Source organism: Cherax quadricarinatus, chromosome 54, assembly GCF_038502225.1.
Source record: "Cherax quadricarinatus isolate ZL_2023a chromosome 54, ASM3850222v1, whole genome shotgun sequence".
Lineage (NCBI taxonomy): Eukaryota > Metazoa > Arthropoda > Malacostraca > Decapoda > Parastacidae > Cherax > Cherax quadricarinatus.
In genome coordinates, this window is record NC_091345.1 from 4,311,423 (window position 1) to 4,325,631 (window position 14,209).

Genomic DNA, 14,209 nt, shown 5'->3' on the forward strand with positions numbered 1-14,209 from the left:
AGTGCATCTGTCTCAAACTTAGAGACTGAGGATCAAGCTTACACTACATCTTGTGCTAAATGACCCATTATTATTATTAACCATCTTAGACAGCATTTCAAACTGCTAAAAAAAAAAAAAAAAACTCTTCAGCCCAGTTGTGACTGCAGATCTTTTATTTCAGGTCCTAAGTAAAGCCCTGTACCAAGTCATCAAGATTGGTCGAAGCCAGCCACTGCAAAGCAGAACATCCATAAACACTGCATTTATACGATGCAGCTGAACAATTCAGCCAACAAGCCCTCCTCAAGCACATGTGAAGTCCATTAATGACAAGATTATAACCCAGACTTCTACAAACACTCCACGGTGCTCTGGGATAAAGGAGGTCTTGTGGGCTTGGACTTCCAGCAATCGTGCGTGAGCGTGTTAGATAGGAGTGAATGGAGATGAATGGCATTTGGGACCTGACTAGCTGTTAGAGTGGGAGCAGGGTAATATTTAGTGAAGGGATTCAGAGAAACTGGTTATTTATATAGCCGGACTTGAGTCCTGGAAATGGGAAGTACAATGCCTGCACTTTAAAGGAGGGGTTTGGGATATTGGCAGTTTGGAGGGATATGTTGTGTATCTTTATAAATATATACTTATAAACTGTTGTATTCTGAGCACCTCTGCAAAAACAGCGATTATGTGCGAGTGAGGTGAAAGTGTTGAATGATGAAAGTATTTGCTTTTTAGGGATTTTTTCTTTTTGGGTCACCCTGCTTCGGTGGGAGACGGCAAACTTGTGGAAAAATATATATATAAATTTTCCTTCATTAATTCTATGGCTTGCCTCATTCTTCATAAATCTATCCACTGACAAGTCTACTCCCAAATATCTGAACACATTCAATTCTTCCATACTCCCTCCAATCTGATATCCAGTTTTTCCTTATCTAAACCGTTTATCCTCATCACCCTACTCTTATTTAAGTTCACTTTCAACTTCCTTTACACAACCTCCCAAACTTGTCCACTATCCTTCACGACTTTTCGTTAGAATCTCCTGAAAGTACAGTATCGTCAGCAAAAAGTAACTGTGTCAACTCCCATTTTGTAATTAAATCTTCATAATTTAATCCCACCCCATCTCACCAACACCCTAGCATTTACTTCTTTTACAACCCCATCTATAATCATGTTAAACCACCACAGTGACATTACAAATCCCTATCTAAGACCTACTTTTTACAGGAAAGTAATCTCCCTCTCTCTCCTACACACCCTAACCTGAGCCTCACGATCCTCGTAAAAACTCTTTACAGCATTTAGTAACTTACCATCTATTCCATACACTTACACCGTCTGTCACATTGCTCCCCTATCCACCCTATCATAAGTCTTTTCTAAATCCATAAAAGCAATGAAAACTTCTCTACCTTTATCATGTAGATACACGAGTAAAATAGTAGACACCAAAAAAAAAAAAAATAGCAATTATGCAACACATTTTGGATAGCTAATCAAAAGGCTTTATTCTTGCAGACTGACATAAGTCCAGACTTTCGTATTAAGTCCCTGATCAACCAGGCTGTTGCTGCCAGCGACCCATAAAGACTTTAAGACTGCCTCTGTGATTTTATCAAAGTCACCTAATAGTTGCTATATGCAAGATCTTTCAGCTTTAAAGCTGGGGTGGTTGGAAGCAAAAGTATCAGTGATACCTTCAATGTTCAGACCTTTGGCTTTTTTTTTTTTTCAAATTTATTGATATAACAGGGGGAGATACAGCGGTTGGTATTTTTGTTTAATAAATAAATGTATGAAAGAGGGGAAAGTGCCTAGGGATTGCTGGAGAGCATGTATAATTCCTTTATATAAAGGGAAGGGGGAATAAGTTTACTGAGTATACCAGGTAAAGTGTATGGTAGGGTTATTATTGAAAGAATTAGAGGTAAGACAGAGAACAGGATTGCAGATGAGCAAGGAGGCTTTAGAATAGGTAGAGGATGTGTAGATCAGGTGTTTATGTTGAAGCATGTACATATTTGAACAGTATTTAGATAAAGGTAGGAAAGTTTTAATTGCATTTATGGATTTAGAAAAGGCATATGATAGAGTGGATAGGGGAGCAATGTGGAGATATTACCTATTCCATACACTTGCAATATCTCCACATTGCTCCCCTATCCACTCTATCATATGCCTTTTCTAAATCCATAAATGCAATTAAAACTTTCCTACCTTTATCTAAATACTGTTCAAATATGTACATGCTTCAACATAAACACCTGATCTACACATCCTCTACCTATTCTAAAGCCTCCTTGCTCATCTGCAATCCTGTTCTCTGTCTTACCTCTAATTCTTTCAATAATAACCCTACCATACACTTTACCTGGTATACTCAGTAAACTTATTCCCCCTTCCCTTTATATAAAGGAATTATACATGCTCTCCAGCAATCCCTAGGCACTTTCCCCTCTTTCATACATTTATTTATTAAACAAAAATACCAACCGCTGTATCTCCCCCTGTTATATCAATAAATTTGAAAAAAAAAAAAAGCCAAAGGTCTGAACATTGAAGGTATCACTGATACTTTTGCTTCCAACCACCCCAGCTTTAAAGCTGAAAGATCTTGCATATAGCAACTATTAGGTGACTTTGATAAAATCACAGAGGCAGTCTTAAAGTCTTTATGGGTCGCTGGCAGCAACAGCCTGGTTGATCAGGGACTTAACACGAAAGTCTGGACTTATGTCAGTCTGCAAGAATAAAGCCTTTTGATTAGCTATCCAAAATGTGTTGCATAATTGCTATTTTTTTTTTGGTGTCTACTATTTTACTCGTGTATCTACATGATAAAGGTAGAGAAGTTTTCATTGCTTTTATGGATTTAGAAAAGACTTATGATAGGGTGGATAGGGGAGCAATGTGACAGACGGTGTAAGTGTATGGAATAGATGGCAAGTTACTAAATTCTGTAAAGAGTGTTTACGAGGATAGTGAGGCTCAGGTTAGGGTGTGTAGGAGAGAGAGGGAGACTACTTCCCAGTGAAAGTAGGTCTTAGGGATGTGTAATGTCACCACGGTTGTTTAACATATTTATAGATGGGCTTATAAAAGAAGTAAATGCTAGGGCATTGGGGAGAGGGGTGGGATTAAATTATGGGGAATCAAATACAAAATGGGAGTTGACAGTTACTTTTTTGCTGCTGATACTGTGCTTCTGGGGGATTCTAAGGAAAAGTTGGAAAGGTTAGTTGATGAGTTTGGGAGGGTGTGTAAAGGTAGAAAGCTGAGAGTGAATATATATATAAGAGTAAGGTGATGAGGGTATCAAACAATTTAGATAAAGAAAAACTGGATATCACATTGGAGGGAGAGAGTATGGAAGAAGTGAATGTGTTCAGATATTTGGGAGTTGACTTGTCAGCAGATGGGTTTATGAAGGATGAAGGAAAAAAAAGGCAAGTGTTGCATTGATGTATCTGTGGAGAGACAGAACGTTATCCATGGAGGCAAAGAAGGGAATGTATGAGAGTATAATGGTACCAACACACTTGCATGGGTGTAAAGCATGGGTTGTAAATGCTGCAGTGAGGAGGTAGTGATGTCGTGTCTAAGGGAAATGTGTGGTGTAAACATTATGCAGAGAATTTGTAGTGTGGAAATTAGGTGTGGAGTTACAAAAATTATTAGTCAGGGCTGTTGAGGTGGTTTGGTCATTTAGAGAGAAGGGAACAAAGTAGAATGACTTGGAGAAGTGTATAAATCTATTGGGGAAGGAAGGTGGGGTAGGGGTTGTCCCCAAAAAGGTTGGAGGGAGGGGGTAAAGGAAGTTTTGTGGGCAAGAGGGCTTGGACTTCCAGCAAGCATGTTAGGAGTGAATGGAGACGAATGGTTTTTGGGACCTGGCAAACTGTTGGAGTGAGAGCAGGGTAATATTTTGTGAAGGGATTCAGGGAAACCAGTTAGCTGGACAGTCCTGGAAATGGGAAGTACAATGCCTGCACTTTAAAGGAGGGGTTTAGGATATTGGCAGTTTGGAGGGACGTCTAAACTGTCGTATTGAGCACCTCTGCAAAGACAGTGATTGTGTATGAGTGATGGTGAAAGTGATGAATAATGAAAGTTTTCTTTCTTTTTGGGTCACCATGCTTTAGTGGGAAATGGCTGTGTTAAAAAAATTGCAAAGTCACTTGTTCTATCACTACTACTGTTCCTCAAGTAAGTTTTTGTCAATTGCAGGCAGGAAGAATTATGTTCACATGCTGCAGAATTGATTAAGCCGCTAAGCTTGACATTACAGCCCTCTTCAAGGGGGGCTCCTTGGCGTGGTGAAGAGGCTCTTGGTCTGAGGAATTAGACCTGTCGGTCTTCTTCCTCAGACCGAACCTAGTTACCCCCCAATCCCCTGTTCCCTATCCCATCCTCCCCTTTTTCCTTTCCTCCTCCTCCTCCTCTCCACCCCTCCCTTTTGCCCTTCCTTTTTGGCCTTTCCCCCCCCCCCACAGGTACGCTAGTTCCTAGGTAGGGGAAAGGGTACCGGAGTTCATCCCATTCCGTTGAGGTTCTTGGCGGTGGCGTAGTTTGCCGTGGAATCTGGATTGCCTGGGGATGTCCCGATCCCTCTCCGGTATCCCGGAGGGTGGCTTTGGGTGTCTCTCGGGCAACGGGTGTATCTCTGGAAGCCACCTTTTGGATTCCGGGGGTGATGGCCGAAGGAGGTATGCTTTGTGGCGGATTTTCAGCCGCCCTCTCTTTTGTCCACCGAGGTAGCTCGGCAGATGTGAGGTTGCTATCCCGGATTGCCGGTTTACTGGCATGATGGGTAGGGTATGGCACAGGTTCCATGCTGCATCTGCGCTACTTGCGGTGCTGAGGTCCTCTTGGGTGCAGAGGGAGATTTCTGGCCCTTTCATTCCTCCTAGGAACTATCCCTCCCCGGAATGAGAAATTTCAATTACTCAGATATGGTAAACACGAGGAAATTAAATCTTCATCAGAGTACAAGGAAATTAAATCTTCATCAGAATACAAAACAAATTCTGGCCACAAAATAGAGCGAAACGCCAACGTCAAAGACCTGGGAGTGATCATGTCGGAGGATCTCACCTTCAAGGACCATAACATTGTATCAATCGCATCTGCTAGAGAAATGACAGGATGGATAATGAGTACCTTCAAAACTAGGGAGGCCAAGCCCATGATGACATTCTTCAGGTCACTTGTTCTATCTAGGCTGGAATATTGCTGCACACTAACAGCACCTTTCAAGGCAGGTGAAATTGCTGACCTAGAAAATGTACAGAGAACCTTCATGGCGCGCATAACGGAGATAAAACACCTCAATTACTGGGAGCGCTTGAGGTTCCTAAACCTGTATTCCCTGGAACGCAGGCGGGAGAGATACATGATTATATACATCTGGAAAATCCTAGAGGGACTAGTACCGAACTTGCACATGAAAATCACTCACTACGAAAGCAAAAGACTTGGCAGACGATGCAACATCCCCCCAATGAAAATCAGGGGTGTCACTAGCACGTTAAGAGACCATACAATAAGTGTCAGGGGCCCGAGACTGTTCAACTGCCTCCCAGCATACATAAGGGGGATTACCAACAGACCCCTGGCAGTCTTCAAGCTGGCACTGGACAAGCACCTAAAGTCGGTTCCTGACCAGCCGGGCTGTGGCTCGTACGTTGGTTTGCGTGCAGCCAGCAGCAACAGCCTGGTTGATCAGGCTCTGATCCACCAGGAGGCCTGGTCACAGACTGGGCCGTGGGGGGGCGTTGACCCCCGGAACTCTCTCCAGGTAAACTCCAGGTCCCCCCTTCTTGATACCGCACCCCGTTCTGACCCCGCCTCGTCTTTGGACACTCCTCGTGCCTCTGTACCTCTTGCCGGTGCTGTTTCCTCACCCGCTTCAGGTACTGAGGCCTCGACTGACTCCTTCGATTTATCTGACCTTCGCTCTCCTCTGGCTATGCTTCCGGCCTCTCCCTCTACGGTGCGGCAATTTTCGAATCGCCGGCCCGTTCCACGTCGAACCAACTCTGGTCCCACGCCTAAACGCCAATTACCTGCTGATGATACTTCTCCACCTTCTCGTTCTTCTCAGAAAAGATCGACACGTCCTTCACTACCTTTCCACGCTCAGTTTCAGACTGAACAATGGACTAAATTCTTCACTTTACGACCGACTTCCTCTACTGCCTATCTTTCTGACCACAGTATTGGCAAGGCACTCCTACGCCATGTTAGTAAAGATATTTCTTTTCATGCTCTTAAGAGCGGTACGTGCATCATCACCGTACAGAATGCTACCCAGGCTCATGAGCTTTCTTGTCTTTCCCATATCGATACTGTTCCTGTCACTATTGAAAAACATCATTCCCTCAATTCTTGTAGTGGTACCGTCATTCTGCCCCATACCATAGTTCAACAAAATTTCCAGACATGTGGCACTGACATTCTTGAACAGCTGGAACTCCAAGATCTCCCAATCCTCAAGGTAGACACTTACGTTCTTCCTGCCCGCGGGCGGAGACGATACCCTAGCAATGTGGCTCGTTTAACTTTTGACAGCCGTGAACTCCCATCCTCAGTTTATGTAGCAGGACATCGGTTACAAGTTCGAAAGGTGATCCCTACACCGCAACAGTGTAGAAATTGCTGGCGATTTGGCCATCCAGCGAAATATTGCAGATCTATCGCCGAATGCCCAGTCTGTGGTGCCGATGACCATTCTAATCCGTCTTGCAATCGACCTCCCTCCTGCCTTAATTGTCATGAGGCTCACCCTTCGTACTCTCGCCGTTGTCAAGTCTACTTAAACGAGCGGGAAATCCGTTACCTCAAAGAGGCAGAAGGTCTCCCTTATGCCATGGCAGTTTCTCATCTCCGCCTCCAAGGGAGACTACCTCATGTTTCTTATTCCCGTGTTTCAAAACGTCCCCCCACTTCTGGTATCCCATCTTCTGCACCCACCTCTGTGGTTACCTCTCCCATAGTCACTCCTGTATCTAATTCTTTTGCTGTCCTCGGCTCAGACGTCCCTACTTCAACGCCTCAGTCTGATCTCGCTTCTTCGTGTTCTCTCTCACAAGCCTCAGTAGCGACGAGATCTCGTATGACACCTCTTCCCAATCGTCCCTCTACTTCTCAAAAGTCAAAAAAAGGTCCGTTAACACCTCCTACCCATCTTCCACCTCCTCATTTTACCTTCCCTGTCTCTGTACCTGGTTCTCCCCCTCTCACTGGCTCTGTTACAAGTGTAGAGGTTCACCCTCCTCCTCATACTGTACCTTCCTCCCCTGTTCCCTCCCAAGTTTCTTCCTCTTCTGCCACCTCCCAGGTTTCTGCCTCTTCTGTCCCCTTCCACGCTTCTCCAGTTCCCTCCACCCTTTCGCCCCCCCGTACCTTGGTACAGTCCAATACAGTTCCAATCTTTAGTCATCCTCCCCCTACCATTTCCAATATTGTCTCCCATACGACGTCTCTGAATTCCGAAACACTTGAAGCAATCTCTGAATATATTGCAGAGACCAAACCATCAATGGACACTGATCCACCCTCCGCTCCTTCTCTCTCCTCTGCTCCATCTGCGCAACTCCTTTCTTCACAGTGCACCGTTCCTTCGCTGCTTGAACGTTTTCCACTGCCTCCGCATGTGGACTTTTCTAACCCCTCTAGTCCATAGGAACCCTTACCTACGGATTTCAGGTATCTTTATCATTGCCAATCATGGCCTATTTACAGTGGAATATACGCGGCCTCAGGGGTAATCAGGGTGAGCTTCGGATGTTACTCTCCCAGTTTTCCCCTGTTGGTGTTTGCTTACAGGAACCAAAATTACACTCTGCTGTTACGTCTCCCATCTCAGGCTATAATTTATTGTATTCTTCAGATCCTTTTCCTGATGGGACCTTTAATGAAAGTGCCCTTCTTCTACGCACTGATATTCCGTACCATCAGCTATTTGTTCGTACTTCGCTGCATTACACAGCAGCCCGTATCCACTTGCATAGGTGGTATACGCTTTGTTCTTTATATCTCTCTCCTTCTCGGGCATTATCTATTCCGGATATTGCCTTTCTTGTTTCGTCATTACCGCCACCGATTCTGTTACTTGGCAATTTTAATGCCCACCATTTCCTCTGGGGGGGGGTCTCACTGTGATTCCCATGGCATTCAGTTAGAGGCTTTTCTTGCCACCCACCCCTCCATGTTTTAAATACAGGTACTCTCACCCATTTTGATCCTTGGACTCACACTCTCTCTTGCATCGATCTCTCAGTCTGCTCTTCCTCTGCCGCATTAGACTTCACTTGGTCTGTTCTCCTGGACTTACATGACAGCGATCATTTCCCAATCATTCTTACTTCCCCTTCATATTCACCACCTCTTCGCATCCCACGCTGGCAATTTGATCAGGCAAATTGGAATCTTTACTCACACCTAACTGTTTTTAGAGAGGTTCCTTCTTCGTCCTCCATCGATGAGCTTTTACACCTCTTCTTGTCCTCCGTTTTAACCGCAGCTTCTAATTGTATACCCCAAACTTCGGGGAGGCATTCTCAGAAATGCGTGCCTTGGTGGTCTCCTGCTTGTGCTCATGCAGTACGTTTGAAACGCGCTGCATGGGGCAGGTACCGGTACAATAGAACCACAGAGTGGCTGGCGAGATTATATCTCCACCATCACCTCTGCTTCCTCTATGAGTGCAGTCTGGAAAAAAGTATGAAAACTGAGTGGTAAATATTCTACTGACCCGGCTCCTGTTCTGCGGGTTGCCGGTGTTGATATAGCAAACCCACTAGATGTTGCCAATGAAATTGGCAATCATCTGGTTCGTATTTCTCTGGGACTCCATCTATGCCAGAGAGTTAGCACCCTTGGACTTTTCTTCTCTCAGAGAAGAACAGTATAATGTGCCTTTTACACTTCAAGAACTGGAGGCAACACTCTCAGCTTGCTGATCATCGGCAGCTGGGCCCAACGACATTCACATTCGTATGCTACAACATTTACATCAGTCAGCCCTTGCAGTCCTATTACGCCTTTACAATCTTATTTGGTCACAAGGAGTTCTTCCACAGCTGTGGAAATCCGCCATTGTTCTCCCTTTCCGCAAACCAGGCACTACGGGACATGAAACCTCCCACTATCGTCCCATTGCTCTTACCAGTGCAGTTTGCAAAGTGATGGAACGCCTAGTAAATAGACGTTTAGTGTGGTATTTAGAGACACACAACATTCTCTCCACTCGTCAATATGGCTTTCGTAAGGGACGTTCTACCATAGACCCCTTACTACGCTTGGATACGTATGTTCATAATGCCTTTGCGAATAACCACTCAGTTATTGCCATATTTTTTGACCTTGAGAAGGCATATGACACAACTTGGAGGTATAATATTTTAGCCCAAGCCCACTCCTTAGGCCTTCGAGGCAATCTACCATCCTTCCTTAAGAACTTTTTAACTGACAGGCATTTCCGTGTTTGGGTTAACAATGTGCTCTCCCTGGACTTTATCCAAGCTGAAGGTGTCCCCCAGGGATGTGTTCTGAGCACAACAGTTTTTCTCCTTGCTATTAATGATTTGGCCTCTAGTCTTCCATCAAATATTTGGTCATCACTCTATGTTGATGACTTCACTATTGCCTGTGCAGGCGCTGACTGTCACCTCATTACAGTTTCTCTCCAGCATGCAGTCGACCGTGTTTCCAATTGGGCCACCACACATGGGTTTAAAATTTCCAGCACTAAAACCCACCAAATTACTTTCACTAGACACTCTGTCATCTCCGATCATCCTTTGTACCTCTATGGCTCCCGTATCCCTGAACGTGATACAGTCAAGTTTCTGGGCCTCCTCTTTGACCGTAGGTTATCCTGGAAACCTCACATTACCTCTCTGAAGGCAACTTGTCACAGCCGGCTGAACCTTCTTAAAACCCTTGCTCATCTTTCATGGGGAGCTGATCGTCGAACACTCCTTCTCCTACATTCCACCCTTATTTTATCGAAACTTGATTATGGTGACCAGATCTATTCAGCGGCATCTCCTGCTACTCTCTAGCCTTAACCCCATTCATCACCAAGGATTACGTTTATGCCTTGGTGGTTTTCGCTCTTCCCCTGTCGAGAGCCTCTATGCAGAAGCGAACGTTCCATCCTTATCCGATCGCCGTGATGCCCATTGCCTTTGCTACTATGTACGCTCTCATGATCTCCGCAATCCTTCCATTTATAGAATGGTCACTGATACTAGTAGACATTCTTTATTTGTTCGCCGCCCCTGTTTACTCCGTCCCTTCTCTCTTCGCCTTCATTCGCTCTTGTCTTCTCTTCAATTACCACCTTTCTATGTTCATGTAGCATCTCACTTTTCCCTACCCCCCTGGGAAGTTCCAGCTGTTCGAGTCTGTTCTTTCTCTCTCCCTTGCTCAAAAGCCCAACTGTCTACGGTCGCTTCCCGCTCTCTTTTTCTTGACCACTTTCACTCATTCTCATGCCATTGCTGTGTACACAGATGGCTCTAAGTCTTCTGATGGCGTAGGATTCGCAGCAGTGTTTCCGGACAGCGTCATACGAGGGCATTTACTATCTTCGGCTAGTATTTTTACTGCTGAATTGTATGCCATCCTTGCAGCACTTATCCGTATTGCATCTATGCCTTTGTCATCATTTGTGGTTGTCTCAGACTCCCTTAGTGCTTTACAGGCTATACAGAAATTTGATACACCTCACCCCTTAGTCCTCCATATCCAACTTTGGCTACGCCGCATCTTTACCAAGCATAAAGATCTTGTTTTTTGTTGGGTCCCTGGTCATGTTGACGTACAGGGCAATGAACAGGCAGACACTGCTGCGGGGTCAGCAGTACATGACCTACCAGTTTCATATAGAGGTATTCCATTTACGGACTATTTTGCTGCAATATCTTCCCACCTTCACACCCGTTGGCAACAACGTTGGTCTACTATGCTCGGCAACAAACTTCAATCTATTAAACCAAGTATAGGTTACTGGCCGTCTTCTTATCACCAGTGTCGAGGTTGGGAGACTACTCTCTCCCGTCTTCGCATTGGCCATACTCGTCTTACTCATGGATATCTCATGGAGAGGTGCCCTGCTCCTCTCTCTGAGAATTGCCAAGCTCCATTATCAGTCAGCCACATTCTGTTGGACTGCCCACTTTATCAACGAGCAGACAGAATTTACCTCCGTCGTCGTCTTCGCTCCGCTACTCTCTCTTTACCTTCCCTTCTCGCTGATGGACCCACCTTTCATCCGGACTCTCTCATTGACTTTTTGACAACAACCGACTGATTTCACAAATTCTGATACCTTCAGCCCTTTCTACTTCAATCTCTTGCTACCCTCTACCCCCGTACTATCCCCTGCCCCGCTGTTTTCTGTAACCTACTGATCATCCCTCCTCCCTTCTGCCATCCAATACCCTCGCTTCCTTCCCTACCCTGCAGGGCTGTATAGCCCTTGCAGCTTAGCGCTTCTTTTTGATTATAATAATAATTGACATTACAGCAGCAGCATCATAATACTGTCTAACACACACGGTTTCTGTCTGTTACAAGCTGAGCCTCTCTGATTTTTTTCTAGGAGAGAATCTGTATCCAGACCATCTGCTGCTGCGAGACTGAGAAATGAGACACTTGGGAATCTTTATAATGGAAATGTTTCGTCAGCCCAATACAGAGAACAGAAGAGCAGTCATGAGAAGCTCCCAGCACAGTATCAGAATGGATGAAGCGGAATGCCAAAGGTCTTACCAGGGCAGAAGCCTTTTGAAAAAAATGCTGTGATGTCTCAGTAATAATACTCCAGGAATAAGAGTAGACTGGTGAGTGTAGTCACACAAATGTTGACCTAATGGTCAGCTGCATACCTCTCAAAGATAACCCAGGCAGCTATGGCCAAGCATCTTAAAAGACTATTGCCACTTTTTTTTCTGTATGCAATTACTAAAATGAAAATGAAAAATTTTGGATTCATTTTGGGTTGCTCAGAGATGACATATTCAGTTATTTATTCAAGGACTGCCTTGCCAAAAGTGTTGACATCATAGCTCAGGTGACCCTCTGAACTGCAATATCTTCATCCCTTCTACTGAGTAAAGGCACAGTACTTTAAAGATTTTGGCTTTAAATAATAATACAGATATGACAACTGTCACACATATCACTAGTGTTCATGGTGATTTGCATAAATGTTAGAATGAACCTCCAAGGATCTATAAGCTTTGCTAAGTTGGACAAAGTTAACACACTAGTTTACTGCACTGATTATCTGATATGTAAACACTGAATAAACAACTTTCAAACAATAAAACAATTAAATGTCAAGAACTTATTCAGGTAAAGAAAAAGGTAAGTTATACAACTCGACAAAATAAAAATACAGCTCACCAACAGGACTCCTTGCATTGAATGACCAACAGACGTTATGAGCTTTATGAAATAGAAATTTAAGAGAAATACCTTGCTGAGGAACTTATGAGGTAGAGATGCTGCATCTTGGTTGTAGAAAGCTTAGCCAAAAGTGACTTGACTTGTGAGAGCATTTCTGCAACTTGATCTGCAGTATGATCTTGGACTGATATTGCCGCATTTGAAAACTGGTTGAAGAATACTGAGCCCTCATACTTGAGCTCAGAGATACGCTGCCCTAGAAAACCTTGAAGCTGTAGAAAAGTAAAAAAAAAAAAAATAAATAAAAGATAATGAGATTTGCAATTTAGTTTAATTTTTTTCTGACCTAAAGCTTTGAGAAGTAAGCCAAAGAATGATGCTCCTTATTGTAGCTTTACAAATAATGTGCCTTGATTGGAGCAATCCTCCCTTTTCCTGGATTAAATCTGACTGCTACATTTCCCAGGCATTAAAAGACACATGAATAAGATAACTAGGTAGGAGGTTGGTAGACAGCAACTGCCCAGGGAGGTACTACCATCCTGCCAAGTGATTGTAAAACAGAAGCCTGTAATTGTTTAGCATGATGGTGGGATTGCTGGTGTCTTCTTTTCTATCTCATAAACATGCAAGATTTCAAGCACATCTTACTACTTCTCTTCAGTCACACTACACATGTATGTAAAAGCATATATATACACACCCCTCTGGGTTTTCTTCTATTTTCTTAATAGTTTTTGTTCATTTCCTCTTATCTCCATGGGGAAATGGAACAGAAGTCTTCCTCCATAAGCCATGCGTGTCATAAGAGGAGACTAAAATGTCGGAAGCAAGGGCCTAATAACCCCTTCTCCTGTATACATTACTAAAGGTAAGAAAAGAAACTAGTTTTTCTTTTTGGAACACCCTGCCTCGGGATACACCCGATTTTTTGAAAGAATTAGAATAAGATATATAAAATTTCTAATTTTTGAATAGTAATAATTGTGGGAGAGTAAAAGAGTAGGTGTGTGTGAGTCAAGAGTATTGTAGCAGAGTAAAAGGTTAATTGTGGAAAAGTACAAGAGAAATTAGAAATGAAAATGTCACTTGAAAAGAAGTCAGATAGATACAATAGTTTATGATGTATTCAACACTGAAGATATTTTTTAGTGCACTGCTTTGCTCTAAATATTGCAAGATAAGTAAATTATTCCTCCATGGGGAAGTGGAACAGAATTCTTCCTCCGTAAGCCATGCGTGTTGTAAGAGGCGACTAAAATGCCGGGAGCAAGAGGCTAGTAACCCCTTCTCCTGTTTATATTACTAAATGTAAAAGGAGAAACTTGTTTTTCCTTTTGGGCCACCCTGCCTCGGTGGGATACGGCTGGTGTGTTGAAAGAAAGAAAGAAGTAAATTATTGTGGCTTTAGATGTTTTATATATACATTCATCAACAAATAGCTATGAATGAAGCAAATAGTATCACTATACAGCTGAGAATTACAACTAATCTTCATGCTTTTCCCAACAACAACATAAGCAGTGTACATGACCTGCATTCTCTGCAGCTAAAGAGAATAAAATATGTATAAAAATAAAAGTAGAATGTTTTGGTAACAGCGGTACAAAAGCAAAGCTCAAGTGAAGCTGGAAAGAAGAGAGAAAACACCCGAGTCAGCTGATCGTGGAGACTATTACCCCCAAACAGCTCAAGCACACAACTAAGTAGTAACAATATTACTTGCAAATATTTCAACTGTTCCCTCCAAAATTTAAAACATTTCAATGATGACAAATTCTGGGAATAATACACAAAC

At 43.4% G+C, this 14,209-nt stretch overlaps 1 protein-coding gene and 1 long non-coding RNA gene across 2 annotated transcripts in view; one reads left to right on the top strand and one right to left on the bottom strand.

Annotated features, from left to right (window-relative positions):
* Nucleotides 1–12,483, top strand: part of LOC138854300 (uncharacterized) — a 28,285-nt gene extending 15,802 nt beyond the window's left edge. Inside the window, exons 2-3 of the long non-coding RNA XR_011393494.1 lie at nucleotides 164–395; nucleotides 11,603–12,483. This is a non-coding gene — a long non-coding RNA (uncharacterized lncRNA). The remainder of the gene's footprint in view (nucleotides 1–163; nucleotides 396–11,602) is intronic.
* LOC128699123 (CDK5 regulatory subunit-associated protein 3) overlaps nucleotides 1–14,209 on the bottom strand; it is a 39,062-nt gene that overhangs the window by 2,002 nt on the left and 22,851 nt on the right. Inside the window, exon 10 of the mRNA XM_053791648.2 lies at nucleotides 12,481–12,683. Within this exon, the coding sequence (XP_053647623.1) occupies nucleotides 12,481–12,683 (203 nt within the window). The remainder of the gene's footprint in view (nucleotides 1–12,480; nucleotides 12,684–14,209) is intronic.